Source organism: Rutilus rutilus (genome assembly GCF_951802725.1).
Source record: "Rutilus rutilus genome assembly, chromosome: 3".
NCBI lineage: Eukaryota > Metazoa > Chordata > Actinopteri > Cypriniformes > Leuciscidae > Rutilus > Rutilus rutilus.
Window position 1 is genome coordinate 55319770 of NC_140211.1, and position 16616 is coordinate 55336385.

At 38.7% G+C, this 16616-nt stretch overlaps 1 protein-coding gene across 1 annotated transcript; it reads right to left on the reverse strand.

Moving 5' to 3' along the window:
- Nucleotides 1-2467: 2467 nt before the first annotated feature.
- LOC311287479 (adhesion G-protein coupled receptor G2-like) lies at nucleotides 2468-13808 on the reverse strand (the record flags this gene model as incomplete). The annotated part of the gene is made up of 6 exons (XM_084404349.1): nucleotides 2468-3863; nucleotides 4890-5167; nucleotides 5259-5373; nucleotides 8527-8795; nucleotides 13482-13600; nucleotides 13695-13808. 6 exons carry the CDS (start codon nucleotides 13806-13808, stop codon nucleotides 3748-3750), a joined length of 1011 nt encoding a protein of 336 aa, XP_084260475.1. The 3' UTR covers nucleotides 2468-3747.
- Nucleotides 13809-16616: the final 2808 nt, after the last annotated feature.

Sequence of the window (16616 nt, forward strand, 5' to 3'; positions counted from 1 at the left end):
TGTATTTTCTTTCTCATTTTTAGCAAAAGCACTTAATTACCATTGTTTATTTCTATACCAAATGTCATACACTTGCAATGAAGCTAAAAATATAAACAACTACATCATTATGTTGATATCCTATATTTTTACAATAAAACTTATGATAAACATGTCTTCTAATATCCTCAGTTGTTGCGTATACCGAGCTGCATCGAACACATTTGTAAATTACTTTCCTTGAACCCATTGTGCGAGTTCACTTTAATACCGCATGCTTTACATGTTGCTGCTGATTGGACTGCAGTTCTGACACACCCACCAAACAAGAGAAAACGTATCTCAAACCCCGTTGCACACCGGTGCACGCCGTTTCCAGGAAACATGACGTTCAACCCGGAAACCGTAGCAAAACGTTGTGCACCGTATTGAACTTGAACGTGCCCCTGGTCTGAAGCGCCTCAGCCAATAACAGACAGGTCTGAAGCGCCTCAGCCAATAACTGACAGATCTGAAACGCCTCAGCCAATAACTGACAGATCTGAAGCGCCTCAGCCAATAACAGACAGGTCTGAAGCGCCTCAGCCAATAACTGACAGATCTGAAGCGCCTCAGCCAATAACAGACAGGTCTGAAGCGCATCAGCCAATAACTGACAGATCTGAAACGCCTCAGCCAATAACAGACAGGTCTGAAGCGCCTCAGCCAATAACTGACAGATCTGAAGCGCCTCAGCCAATAACAGACAGGTCTGAAGCGCCTCAGCCAATAACTGACAGATCTGAAGCGCCTCAGCCAATAACTGACAGGTCTGAAGCGCATCAGCCAATAACAGACAGATCTGAAGCGCATCAGCCAATAACAGACAGATCTGAAGCGCCTCAGCCAATAACTGACAGATCTGAAGCGCCTCAGCCAATAACAGACAGGTCTGAAGCGCCTCAGCCAATAACAGACAGGTCTGAAGCGCCTCAGCCAATAACAGACACTGGCAGGTCTGAAGCGCCTCAGCCAATAACAGACAGATCTGAAGCGCCTCAGCCAATAACAGACAGGTCTGAAGCGCCTCAGCCAATAACAGACAGATCTGAAGCGCCTCAGCCAATAACAGACAGGTCTGAAGCGCCTCAGCCAATAACAGACAGGTCTGAAGCGCATCAGCCAATAACAGACAGGTCTGAAGCGCATCAGCCAATAACAGACAGATCTGAAGCGCCTCAGCCAATAACCGACAGGAATCAGTTAATTCCAGTAATTCCAGGAATCTTTTAAAATTTTATTTCAAACTGCATACAAATTAAGTCTTTAAAAAAATATATTTTATCTGTAGGTATGTATTTTGCATCAATGCGCTCGGTAATTATTTGTGATCGTTTGGTGCTCAACTTTGGTAAATGTGTTTAAGGCATAGGCCTATTCTCAAATTAAGTTTGCTGCTTGTACTTGTGGGGTGACATGGCTGATGATATGGCTGATGATGTGACTGATGATATGGCTGATGATGTGACTGATGATATGGCTGATGATGATGTTGCTGATGATATGGATGATATGGCTGCTGGTGTACTCTGCAACTAAAGTGCACTAAAAAGGGTTGCACCGTCTACTTGCCACTGGGCCAAGTGATATGATGATCTGCAACATAATTACAGAAAAATAATATAATTTGCATTGTAACAGCTTTAATAAGGAAATACACCATCTTTCCCATGACTGTTTCCACCTTGGTGTTTTGGCATTTAAATATATGACAGCGCTGGTCATTTTCCTGATATGCAAATGTTTGGAACTAAAGCCTTTAAATTGGTATACTGGCTAACATCACACACAGTAGCTATAATGCTTTAATTTGTTTTCAACATCAATCTACTCTCCATTCCCCATAATATGGTGTGGAGTGTATTAAAACAAAAAATAATTAAAAGCATTTTATCATAGGGCTGCAACACAATGTTGTAGTTCATTTTATGCATTCAGCAGAGTCATATAGCTGTTAAAATGTACTGTCAGTATTTTTGTATTGCTAATGGACTCAACAATCCCACACATGGACTTTTTAGACTTGTAGTTTTATTGCTAAATGTGAATGAAAAACAGAGCATTTACATTTTTTTTTTAAATTACAAATCATTGTTTTTAAATGAAACAATAAATGTACAGTATAAGAAAAAATAAATTACCTTAATTTACTATGATCAGTGCAAAGGAAACACTTGCCACCCCACATCCATAAAATAAATAGCGAAACTTCTCTAAAGTACAAGAATAATTTCTTCAAGAAGTTTGAAAAGTAATTTCTTGTTTGCTGTTTTAAAAAGCATAGTTCCCAACCCCTGATTTCTTTCTTCTTATATATATATATAAATTCAGGTTGATTAAGACACTTTTTGCTATTGAGATGACTGGGAAAAAGTGTCCTATTTTAACCTGAATTCACCCCTATATATATATATATATATATATATATATATATATAAAATCACCTCCTATACTCTCATTCTATACAATTGTACAAACGCTAACATTGACAATACAATTTCACACAATATCAATATGATAAAATACTCTATATAACTATAAAACTATAACTATAAAAGGTCAAATAAAGAGATACAAACACAATTCAAGGGGTCATGAGATGAGAAATCATATTTGTCTTGATCTTTTGACATATAAGAGGTATTTGTACCATTGAAACATCCTGCAAGTTTCAGAGCTTAAAACGTCATCCGCTCCTTTTGATATTGCGGGATCTGTGACGTCACATGGGCAAATATATTTGCATATACGACTTTCTCCAGAGCAAGACATCGACAAATAGTTATACATCATTGCACCATAGGCCCCACCCACAGCCTTCAGAACTTACAGTCTCTCACTTCAGCCAATACGGATCAATGATTTTGATGACATCACTCTGCACTTCAGCTTCTGATCAGATTTTTTGTCCGATCAAATGCTTTCTAGAATCTAAAGCTTCCTGTCCCCTACATTATAAATAGACAATGAAGTTGTGGCTTTAAAGCGAAATGGAGGAGATTAGGAGGAGAAATGGTCAGAGATCAGGAGTAAACTGCGGCTTTACCGATCTCAACGGCTCTGGCTGAGCTGTGATGTAAACGAAACACTATTGTCTATTTAAACAAGGGGAGTGAAAAGAAGTTTGAAATGGCTGAGCAAATGTAATCGAATTTTCTCTTTATTTCTTGAATCAGAATTTTAATTATAATCAATAAAAAGCACTCTGGTGTATTGAATAACCTATACCTACAACTGCTGTTGTCTTCTTTGCCTAGATGGACCAAGTGAGTGAATGAATGAGAAGGCTCAGAGCCACACCCACTTATTACGCAATTAAAAATATTATTATTCATTCTTTGATTTCATTTGAAATATATTGGGGCCTTCACAGCACATTATGGGTATTCTCTAACAATTGAGTGTATACCTGTGGTGCATTCTGGGATTAAATGAGCATACTCAATAATGTCCACTATGGTTTCAAACACCAAATGGTTATCCCATTGAAATAATACACTGTACAAGGATGTAGAGGAGATTTCAGACACAGACAGAGTGTGGGATTTGTGTGCCTCTAGTGGCACCAAATGTATTTAAAAAAAAAAAAGAGAGATCACTTTTAAAAATGGGTTCCAAAAACTCTCCCAATTTTTTTTTTCTGCCATGTAGCCTTAAAAAACTCATGCTATTTTATTGAGATTAGACATTTTGGTTGTAGGATTGCAATTGGTAAATGTTAGGCATGGCCTATTCCTTCTGTTTCTCAATGGTGAAGGTGTCCACAGTGGATAAAGACTTGGTATGAGCTGCTTTCTGTTTGTTTGGCCTCATTGTCAGGCACATCCACAGAAAGATAGAAGCCCCTGCCAAAAAAAAAAAAAAAAGTTGAAGGCAACTGTATTATTATAAAGCATTTACATTTTACAACAATCACACTGTAAAAAATTTGTAACACTGCCCAATCAAAAATTTCAATTGACCGATAACATCTAAATTTTTAAATTGGCCCAAGTGAAAATCTGTACATTTAATTTTAGAATTTACAGAATTTCACTTGGGCCAATTGAAAAATTTAGATGTTATCGGTCAATTGAAATTTTTGATTGGGCAGTGTTACAAATGTTTTACAGTGCAGGCACATCTCTTTTTTACCTCCTCTATGGTTCTATAGCTATATTTCCATCCAAAGTTGCGAATTTAACTTATGCACAAAATTGGAATATCGCATAAAATATTTGTGAATAAAGCACCGTTTCCATTTCATGTGTTCAAGAGAACACAATCGTCACTTCCTGGGAAACTGGCGCAAAATATCTGTAATAAAAATGGAAGTTGCTGCAATTCGGGAAGCCACTGTGCCTCTTTTTTAAGACATCATACGTAAATGACTTGCACCTCAAAAGTTATTGTGCGTTTGGATGCTGATGTTTGGGAACGCAATGCGATTGGTCCACTGGTTAGTCCAGTTATCCAATCACATCCTCTGTTGAGGCAAAGTCAACTTGCGCATCAAGGGATTTCTTCAGTAAATGTGTTTCCATCATAGTTTATGCTTCTATATGGATAAAACATTTTATGCCTCAACTGAGTGCATATGTTTTTTATGCACATTTTTAGAATTTATGCACATCTTGGTCTTTCTTTCCAGCTATTTCTATTCAATATTCCAAAAATCGCATTAACATATTAGTGGATGGAAACATAGTCAAGTCAAGTCAAGTCAAGTATATTTGTATAGCGCTTTTCACAATACAGATTGTATCAAAGCAGCTTCACAGTATTAAATTTAAATAATACAACAAGGTTTGTTTCTAGTGGAATTTATTGATTGATAAAATCTAATTAGATATCCCCAGAATATCATAGCTTATGATTAAGAGTAAACCTACCTTGCATTGTATTTGAAATGCAGAACAGGTAGAGTATAATGTAGTTGGTATATCCAGAGCCAAGAAACACCAAACCCCATGTTGTTCCCAGCAGACACATGAGGCCCAGCACTGTTCCCGCGTCCTTCACTGGTACCATATGCTTCTTTTTCTCCACTTGCTTTAGCTTAAAGATCTGTCTGGACACTTTGAGTAGAACTACTAAGTTGAACAGGAATATGACGGTGAAGTAGGAAAGGTTCACGCCATACAGGACGAGAGGCTCTTTGATCCAGCAACTGTACAGCATACAATAAACAATGCTAAAGTTAAAAAATAGCTAAAAGCAAGCTAAAAATGAAAAGATTAAGTTATAAAGCGAGTACTTACACTGCATTTGTTGCATTTGTTGCATTCGAATTTGTTAATGTCACAATTCTAGTGCCATAAAGAGGATGAGTGATTTGAATTGTCAGCAAACTTCCAACAACAGCTGCAGGGATTCCTGTCAAGAGGAAAAGATTGCAGGATGAGCCACCACACTTTTATCATTATTTTTTATGTTTCTGGTATTATAGTCCTAGGGCCGGTTGTATAAACCGCTAAGACTAGTCTAACCTTTTTTAAATCAGTTACATAAAAACGTAGATTGGCCTAATTTTATATTGAAAAGTAAGAATGACTGCCCCTTGACTAACTGATCGTGGGTCATACATAAGATCTGTGGGGTGATCATAGATCATACAAACACAATGGCTATGTTTATGCAACTGACTGTCTTTGTACTACTTAACCTGTAAACAGTCATAAACCTAACCTTAACAAACTGTATGCCATTGGAAAGCTTTTGATAGACATACATTTGTGACGAGTACACATCAGAGTCACAAGACAAGTTCTTATTATTCTAAAATGATGCACATGTAAAAATCAAGCAAAGATCAGTAGAAACCTATTTAGAAACCAGTAGGAATCTATTTTTAATTTTGTTTCTAAAAAACATTTAAATCTAAAGAAACACAACATAAAGAAATATGTGAACCAAAGAACGTCTCAAACCATATAGGAAAATAGATGTATCCTTATATGGAACGGTAATGGAGCTTGGAGGTCATCTAGTGGAAAAGTTTGGTACTTGCACCCAATCAAAATCTCACTTTTTGTGAGGCATGCTCACTGCAAAGCCAGTAGGTGGAGCTTGACATCCAGCTCCTCCTCTCTAGGTGAAATGGGTGGAGCTTGAAGGTCAAGCCACACCCTAAACCTAAACATAACTAGGTCAAGCTCCACCCATTACAACCAGAGAGGGGGAGCTTGATGTCATTTAGCTATTGCAGAGATATGCTAAAATTTGGAACACAACTTGAAAAAATATAGTTATATAAAAGTAAAAAAATGTAGTGCAGTACATATTACAATTTCATAAACTTATCTATAACTTTTTTTCTAATTCGCTTTTATACATTTTTTCAGGTCAACAATAATGTGGAAGAGTCTTCTTTAAGAACAGACCAAACTTAAGTGTTCCAAAGCTTTCAAGGTCTACGGCAATGTTAGTTAGAAATTTCATTATCAGTTCTATTAGGTTAAAGTATGGATAACTTTGAAATAAAAAATCTAGCATATTTACATTTGTAGCACATATTCCTGGTTTTAAAGTTATTCCTATATTAATCTTAATCTTTCATTAAATAAATATTTTAATGTTTATTAGAATGTCTGCATAGACTGCTGCCCCCGCGACCCGGCCCCGGATAAGCGGAAGAAGATGGATGGATGTTTATTATAATATAATAAAAATCTCTGTCTCTTAAATTACATTTCTACACTCTAAAAAATGCTGGGTTGTTTCAACCCATGTTTGAAATATGGACAAATCCAACCACTGGTTTAAATTTTTACATTGTAATTTTAAACCCAATAGTAGGATTTGTCTGTATTTGACGCAGAGATGGGTTGAAACAACAGCAGCAACATGTATATAAAGCACGCGGTATTAAAGTGAACTCGCACAATGGGTTCAAGAAAAGTAATTTACAAATGTGTTCGATGCAGCTCGGTATACGCAACAACTGAGGATATTAGAAGACATGTTTGTCATAAGTTTTATTGAAAAAATATAGGATATCAACATAATGATGTAGTTGTTTATATTTTTAGCTTCATTGTAAGTGTATTGGTATAGAAATAAACAATGGTAACTAAGTGCTTTTCCTAAAAATGAGAAAGAAAATATGGGTATTAAAACAGTATGAACTACAAATAAAGTCAGTATGTGAGGCTAAATAGATGTGTTTTAGTCTGAATTAGGTAAGATGTGTGCTTCCATTTCAGTTTCCACAAATCCCTTCACTCGATTGGGATGTTCTCTTTTGTTCTGGGCGGCAAGTGCAGTAACTGTAACATCGGGCATATTTTGTAGTATTAAACACATATTTATACCGACTTCATCAGGCTCAGAAAATTCTTAATAAAGAACACAAAGAATGGCCTTCTCAGCTGCCATAGTTGCAACTCTTGCGTCATCAGAACAGTCTGTTCAACGCATCACCGTTTCTGTTTAAAAAACGTTGTGCAACGTTTTGTCGGGGCTGAACGCAGCCATGTTTCTGTGTCTTGTCATGTTATTGCCTGTTTGTCATGTGATCCTACCATGTGTCTTTTCATTGGTTAATCGTCTGATCATTGTTCACAGGTGTTCCTTGTCTTGTAATTAGTCTATGTATTTATTTAAGCCCTCATGTTTGCCATGTGTCCTTGTTGAGTATTGTTTGTTCTATGTCCCAGATCCGGTTTATTGTTTTCTAGTCTTGGTTTTGTGTTCCTGTTTTAGTTTAGAGTTTTCCATGCCTGGTCATGCTTTTGGTTTGTGTTTGTTTTATGTTTGATAATTAAATTTGCATTTGGGTCCTCATCTCATCTTGCCTCCAGTGAATTCGTTATACCGCTATTCTCATAAGCCGCATTTCCACGGAAATTACCTGGAATGATTTGTCCCAGGAACTTATTTCCCAGGAACATTTTCCCCAGACCTGTTGCTGTCTGTGTTTCCACCGCGGTCTAAAGTACCGTGAAGATTAGGCAAATTAGTCCGGTGGTGATGTAGGACTGCGCGCTACTTTACAGTTCCCGCTAGATTTCATCCTCTGAATTTAAGCTTAATAAAGCCTGAATCTCGTTGTCGGTCCATCAGTCGTATTTTTTAAACTCCATTGTTGATTCGAATAGCAAACAACTGTTACTTCACACACCGCAACAGATGGTGGTAAGAAAATAGTGGTTGAAATAAAATGCTGCGTGGAGTCAACCAATCAAAATGCGGCATGATCTCTATCAATCAGCATGTTCAGCGCCTAAGTCCCACCCCTGAAAGTTCCTGATCTTTGAAAAAGTACTACCTTGCGAGCAGGGACTTTTGGAGGGGAAATATTTACCCGTAACTTCATTTAGACCCTGATCGCTGCGGTTGAAATACGGCTATAGGTAACATCCCGGTGGACGAAATCAAGTCCTACACCTTTTCCCATCAAATACGCTATTTCACTCTGAAATACTGTATCCTATATTACGAAAGTAAAATGGGTTGTGAACAATTACTGACGTTAAAGTTGTCCTATGAGACTTTGGCTGCTGTGTTTTTGTATGTTGTTATACTCACCCCATCCGATAAAAGACAACTTGGTCATGTAGTGCTTGATGTAAATGTTGAACACTCTGATGAGAAGAAGGTACAGGTGCAAGGCTTCAACAGCCATCCATGTGAAACAACACAGCAGGCTGTAGTGTATCATCACAGCGATAAACACACAGAATTCTTCTCTTCCCAGTGTGGCAGCCCAATCGCTGAGCATGAAGCTGATGTTGAGGAGAAACAGAGCGCCACTCAGAGACACATGGATGCTGCTGGACACTTCGGCCCGTGCATTCCTGAGAAACACACGTGCATGACTGTTTAAAAGTTTGGAATAATTATGTTACATTGTTTTTGATTGAAGTCTCTTATGCTCATCAAGGCTGAACATTTTGAGGTAAGTAAAAAAAAAATAATAATACTTTTGTTCAGCAAGAACGCATTAAATTAATCAAAAGTGACAGTCAGGACATTCATAATAAAATTCATAATTCGTTATAAAATTCTATTTAAAATAAAGGCTTTTTTTATTTATCAAAGAATCCTAAAACAAAATGTTTTACGGTTTCCACAAAAATACTAAGCAGCAAAAAAGCAGCAAAAACGTCAAGGTTACATATGTAACCTGGTTCTCTGAGAAGTGGAACGAGACGCTGCCTCCTGGTGTTGACGCTATGGGAATGCTACTTATGAACTGGTGTCTGAAGCTCGTGTGAACACACACCAATCAACACTGTGATGCAGTGCCTCGTTCCACTTCTCAGGAAACCCGATTCCCTTTTGAAGTGGAACTTTGACGCTTGATCATGGTGTTGATGCAATGGGAACACAGAACCAACTGCACCATACTAAACAAATGCCTGGTCACTGTGCTGTGATATTAACTAGCGAGCTCAGTTGTAGCCAAAGGCTGCCATTCAACTCACCTAGTGACCAAAAGCTAAGGCGTGAGGATTCACAGCTCAATACCCTCCATATACTTTCCTGCATCACTGATCCGTGGAAAGAGCTAGATAGGGAGATTGCAGCTACTCTGTGACTGCCAGCAATTCCCAATTGGAAGAAGTCAGACTAAAGTACTGCTACCCTGACCATCCAATCACTTGGCCATCAGTTCTAAGGGGAACCTTACTGAAGGGAGCATAGAGTTAGGTATCCCATCCTTAAGGAGTGGGAAAGGCCTCAAGAGAGAGCTGTGCTCTCTCAACTGCCTGCTCTGCCTGAGGAAGAAATAGCGAAATTTTTCAGGAAGCGACCATCAAAAGGGTGTGTAGACACTAGCCTGTCAACAGCCTACCACCAAGTTAGAGGGGCCAAAGAGAAAGAAGGACGGCAGTGGTGATACAAACACTTCTTCCTCCAAAGTTCACTTATGCTCTGTTATCCCATTACTCCTAACGAACCGTTAGGAGACATGTTAACATAGTCCCCCCACTATGGCCACACTATCTCCTCCAGGTCCAGACTGGAGGGGAGACAAATTAAGTAGTGAGACGCGAATAGCTGTAATGTCCATTTTCCTTGCTGTACAGCCCATTCAAATGTGATTATATGGGGAAGCACATTGATGCAAGCTCTGTATCATCTCAGAGGGGACAACAGATAGGAACTTAGAATGCTAGTAATGGTCATGCCCACTCTTCGTATTCTGTCAACAGCCCCTTCCCTTGCATCCCAAGGGAAGTGCAATAACGCTGTTTCCATATTCCATGTATTAACCATACAAATGTGATCCCAAGGGAAGCATAATGATGTTTCCTCTAAACCCCAAGCCGGAGAGGGCGACAGATGAAAAAGTGGGATGTGAGTGGAGGTACTGCCCACTCTCCTCCTCTATACTAGCCCATTTATATACAATTACAGAGGGAGAACATTGCTACCACCTCTGAACTGCCAGTACTGGAGGGGGCGACCGATGAGGGAGTGAGATGCAAGTAGCTGTATTGCCTGCTGTCCTCAAAAGGGAACGTCTCAGGTAACAGATGTAATCATGGTTCCCTGGCGGCTGACACCGCATCAACTGACGCAATGGGGACGTGTCCCATATAACCTGGTGTCTGAGGCACGTGTACCAACTAGCCAATCATGGCCGATGCAGTAATGATGTTGCAGGGTGCTCCCCAGTGTATAATAAGGGCACCTGAAAACACGTCATCAGCTTCAAATGTCTGAAGCAAGACGCATTGTCATGCCCGAGACTCAGCGTCTCATTCCCCTCTCAGGGATCTATGGTTACATGCGTAACCTGAGACGTTCCCTTTTGAGGGAACTCAATGCCATGCCAGCTGACGCAATGGGGATGTCAATACCAACTACCAGTGCCTGGTGGAGACAAAAAATAGTCTAGAATCTTAGGCACTGAAACAAAAAATGTAGCCAGCGAGTGGAAACACCCTGCACAACGTTGCAATGGGAAGGAGTGTAACCTCACTTAATACCCCAATACCTAGGAAGGTGACAGAAGAGAGTATAACTATCATAGACGATCATCTCAAACGTCTGTCAGCTCTACTTCCAAACATATTATCAGGGGCTAACCCTTATCTTTATTCTTTTCTAGTAACAACACTCTGCACCCCAACTCCCTCTTCGGTGGGGGAGGGTGGAGAATTGATCTTCCTCTAAAAACAGCAATACTGCCCGCCCAAAGGCCACAACTGGGAGAACGGGAGGAGATTATACATCTTCCTGTTCCCCACACCCTCCCCCTCTGAGGATGGAGGAGAGTTATTCTTCTCATAAACAAAATTTTTTTTTGTTGTTAATCTTCTCAAAAGGGGAAGGGAGGAAAACTTTGTTTACTCGCCATATTTCCTTATCTTTCTTTTTTTCACATACTGCAATCTTCACACAGCACACAGACAAGCGGCTTCCTGAAGACATTGAAACTTATGACGTGTTTTCAAGGGGCCTTTTTATATGCTGGGGAGAACCCTGTAACGTCATGACTACATCTGCCATGATTGGTTAGTTGGTACACCTGCCTCAGACACCGGGGTTCATGCGGCGTTGAGTTCCTTCGAAAGGGAAAGCATAACACTCAACTTCAATCACAACGCATGAAATGGGAGGATGGGTGCGAAGAAAGATCTTAGGGATTCAGCTTATGTTGGACTGTATTTTGGCCAAAATCCCCTCCCTAAGATCATTCTTAGGCTTCTTGTGAGGTCATCGCCTCAAACCCCGACTCCTTGCCTTCTGACCCTGTCTCCAGCTAGGGCCGCTACAAGGTCAGAAGATGGGGATGAAGGACCCTGACTGCAGCAGGAAATGTACTTCTCAAACTCTGCTGACTTAACCTTTTCCTTCCTGAACTCTCGGTTTGGCGGTACCAAAAAGTCCGGAAAGTATCTGGGGCATCAAGGAGAAATGCTTTTCCCTTCTCCTTGAGATGAAGGGTAAAATCTGAAGTAGGGTGGAGCTCCAGGACTGCATCTGGAGACATCCCCAAGCCTTGGCCGAGGTCCATCAACAGGTCAGCCTGGTAGGCTTGCAACACCGCCATGGTGTCCAAAGCACCACCGGCCTGGCCCGTTGCCATGTATGCCTTGCCAAGGAGCCTAGATGTAGTCTGAGAGGCCTTGATGGCAAGACCGGAGCCTTCCAGGAGGATGGAGTGGAGAGATAGCCAGAAGAGATAGCTCGCAAGCACATCTTTAGTCTTGGGGATCCTCACATATCTGTGTTCAGCCCTTTTAAATTCTACGGGCCCTATCTTGCACCCAGCTTAATTGACTTTGTACACTGACGCATGTATCATTCCTATTTTGCACCCGATGCACAGCAGACTTTTCCCTTCACAGACGCACATCGTTAAATTAGGGAATGAACTGGTGCTCCCGGGGGCGGTTCAGCGAAAAGAGGAGGCGTGTTCCGGCGCAAACATTCCCTGGTGCTATTTTGCAGTTTCAGAAAACAATTCCGCCACAGACCAGGAAAAACCTAGTGTTTTTATTTGTGTGTGTTTCTCCCATCCCCATACAATGTCACTTCTCTGTGTTTTACAGCCCTGACGAGAACGTCGGTCTCCTCGGCTGTGAACCGCTCCTGGTGTGCACCTGGCAAATCCGCCGTTATAATAGCTAACCGCCATGGAACAAGCGCGCCTGATTTGAAAGGGAATGTGAGATGACGCTCTGATTGGTTTATTTCACATTACGCCCAAACCACACCTATGAATAATGAAGCTACTTCAGACCAACCCATTTTAGATTTGCGTCGGGCGCCCACAAAGTTACTTGCGTTTCGCGTTTGATACATGCGTTTCAGATCGTTAAAATAGGGCCCCTATAACTTGATGCAAGAGGGGAGTGAACCCGGGCCAAATACGGCTTCTCCCACGATCTCAACACCTCTTCATTGAGATATGGGAAAAATTTAGATTGTATGACCCATGTGGAATCACCTAGATCTAATCTACCTAGAGCATATTCCTCCTTTTCCACCCACTAATCTGTTTTAAGTGTGGCTGTGGTACGGGTCAAAACATCAACTAACTTCTGATATTTGGGGTTGACGTAGGATACGGACTCACTTAAAATATCCATCTCAACTCTTATCATGTCTAGCTCCTCAGAACAAGACTGGGCTAACAACACGCTCTCTGACAGATCGTAAATAAACTGCCAAGCTGGCTTCCGGGTCAGTTCCACTTCGAAAGGGAACTATTTCAACATTGATAGTAATAATAAAAACAATTTTTTAAATAATTGAGCACCAAATCAGAATATTAGAATGATTTCTGAACAATTGTGTGACACTGAAGACTGGAGTAATGATGCAAAAAATTTTGCTTTGCATCACAGGAATAAATTACAACTTAAAAGGATATTTTAAATGATAATAACATTTCACAATATTACTGTTTTTACTGTATTTTTCAATAAATAAATGCAGCCTAGGTGAGCATAAGATACCCCCCCCCCCCCCCCCCCAAACCACAGATTATATATGCATTTATATGAAAATAGAAGGAACAGCACCTGTTGAACATGAACGTCAAGATAGTGAAAGCAGAAAAGATCGCAGACAGACTGCAGCCTATGTAGCTGATGTAGGACAAGATTTCCCACTGGCGTTCATCAATATTGTTCACCTCAATCTATTCAGAGTGAAGGAGGGACAAAATTTTAATGAAAACAATGAAATTCAAATAATATTAGCACAGCATGATTTCGTATTGGCTCAGCACTCACTAGAAGCACAGCAAAAGGGGTCATGTGATTACAGGAGCACTCCACAATATCATCACTGAGCTGAGTGGTGTTACAGCCATCCGTTCTCCAGGTGCTGTGTCCTACATATTCCATGTGAAGTAAATACATTTTAGTATAAAAAAAAATAAAACAAAAAAACCTATACAATAGTATATAATACAATACAAAGCTTGTATGTCAGTTTAGTGCCAATTTTAAAGGGATAGTTTACCCCAAACCTAAAATATCACAAATTTGCTCACGCTCATGTGTTCCAATTGTTCATTATCATTCTAATTAGGGAAGTCTAAGAAGGGAATAGGGAAGTACACACCACAGCTATAATGATAACGAGTTGATATACTTTTTACCAACTGATTAACTATTAAAACACTGGCAGCCAATAAGAATGCACCAGACCTTTGTGGGAAAAAGTGTGCTTGTACTGTAGCTCAAATCATGAAAGCATATTATAAAAAAACTATTTTCATTCACATTTTAATGCAACACATTTTAAATTATGTTTTAATAATCTTTTCTCATGCTTTAAAGAAATACACTTATTTTAAAGTGTTGACTAACTAAATCACATGTAAAGTGATTGGATATAATTTTAGCTGCAGTGTGTTCTTTGATATTACACTTACATTTAATATATTTTAAGTGCACTAATTGCAACTTTTATTTGCTGTATATATTCAGCAGGACATTTAACCATGAAGTAATTATGAAATTACATACTGTATAAAGATGGACTTAAGTCCTACTTAAGTGGGTCAAAAAGACTCTTAATTGTAAATGAAAAGCAATTAAGTTTCATAAGCATTACTTTCAGTTTGCACTTAAGTATATTCTTCTCAAATATATTATTTACTCTTTTTAAAAGTATGCCAAAGTGTAGGCTACTTCTTTTTCACATGGGGACGACGTAACCGCAGCGCGTGCTAATAGCGATCATTATAGTGATTGTTCTTGGTGTGAACCAGCCTTAAAAGGTGCCATATTTTAATGATATGGACATGAATGATATTTAAAAATTAACAGCACACAGCAGAATTTTCATTGAGTAATAACTTCCAGTCAGTTTGACCACATTTATGATACTTTTAAAGAATTATTGTTGTTTTTGGAGCTTGAAGAATTGCATGAATATTCTTCAAAAAATAAATTAATAAATTAATAAAACAGCACACGGATTAATATGACACGAAGGTATGTATAGCTGAACGATGACAATTTTCCTTTCAGTTCCCACTCACCTTGTTCATCATAGTATTGACAGGAATATATGTAGCTTGTCTATGTATATCAACACAAAAACAGAATTAACAAATTAATAAAATGTTTTGGGCATTTTAAGAAAATTTGAATAGGTATGCTTACGTTTGTGTGATTTGTGTAATTATTGACGGGGAAATGTATTATAAGTGGATTGGTCAAATTCACAATGTTGCGTCCAGGAACTTCAATCCGTATGACTTTGGACATTATAGCATTATCCAGCTGTGAAAACCACAGTGTGAAGAGTGAAGGGGTTAACATCAGGTTTAATAGTCCTATAAAACAGTCAGAAGAACAAAGTTAAACCTTACATTAAACTGATAATCGGAAGCATATGTAACTACTCCAACTTTCTGCTGGTTCTTGGAGACATTCTTGAAAGGCTCCATTGGGATCCATGTGTGTGCTGTTCGAGGTTCATTAGACGCCTTAAAATTAAAAGGAGTGAATGAAGTCATTTCACTGTGTCATTAACACAAAGGCTATGATATAAAAACATGTATAGTGTCAGTGTCATCTTAAAGAAAGTATTTATAAAATAACATAAGTCTTTTAGACTTTTGGGATAAGAGTCTTACTTTTGGAGTGGTGATTGGTACAAGACTGTTTGTCATCTTGTTCATCTTAACCACAGTCAAAGCGAGCTCCTTAAAATAGTAGGTCTGCGGTTCCTCCGTCATATTTATAATGCTGTGTATGGCTTCTTTCTCCATACTGCAAAATTATATCATTAGCACGAACACAACCAAGTCAACACAAGATTATTTCGATCTTTTAAAAAAAAAAAATGATAAAGGTGTTTACCTAATGCATTCGTCGAAAGTTTTTTTATTTTGTGAGCAATCTTGAGGCATGCTAGAACACTTCCATGGCAAACTTGTCCATGGCAAATTCTCACACTTGATTCTAAGTGAATTAGAAGTTGGATATCCTAGAGCTGGCATAAAAATCAGACACTTTTCATCTTTTTCCCACAGTTTGAAGTTTCTATCTTTTTCTCTCTCTCTCTGTGTGTGTGTGTTGATATGTTTGACCCTTTAATTCACTAATTATTAAATTACAAAGAAATGTTTAATGTTAAAAATGAAAAATGTATTTCTATTGGTATTTGTACAAGGAAAATATAAATAAAAACAGATTAGCTTGAAATGTACTAAATTATGTTGTATGAACTTACAATTTAATATATTAGGTCGTGTGATTTCTGAAGGTCCATGTGACACTGCACGGTGTAATGATCCTGAAAAAATATTTTAAAATACAAAAATGTTTTAAAAATAGAAAACAGTTCTTGTAAATTGTAATAATATTTCACATTATAAGGCTACTGTTTTACTCTATTTTGACCAAATAAATGCAGCATTGTTGAGCAGAAGGGATTTTTTTCCAAAAACATAAAACAAAATCTTAATTCCAAAGTTTTTGACCAGTAGAGCATTTGTAACAAAATTGTTTTTAGTGGATCGTGAAATTATGTAGACTTTATGCTAATACAATACAGGTGATGTCAAAAAGCAGTATCACACTACTGTCTAAATACTGAGATCTAAAGCGCAAGACTAACGATAATGAAATACAGTGTGATTTCAGGAACTTACTGGTGGTGGAATTCTTGGGGGTGTCTCCACTCTCCACCCAGAG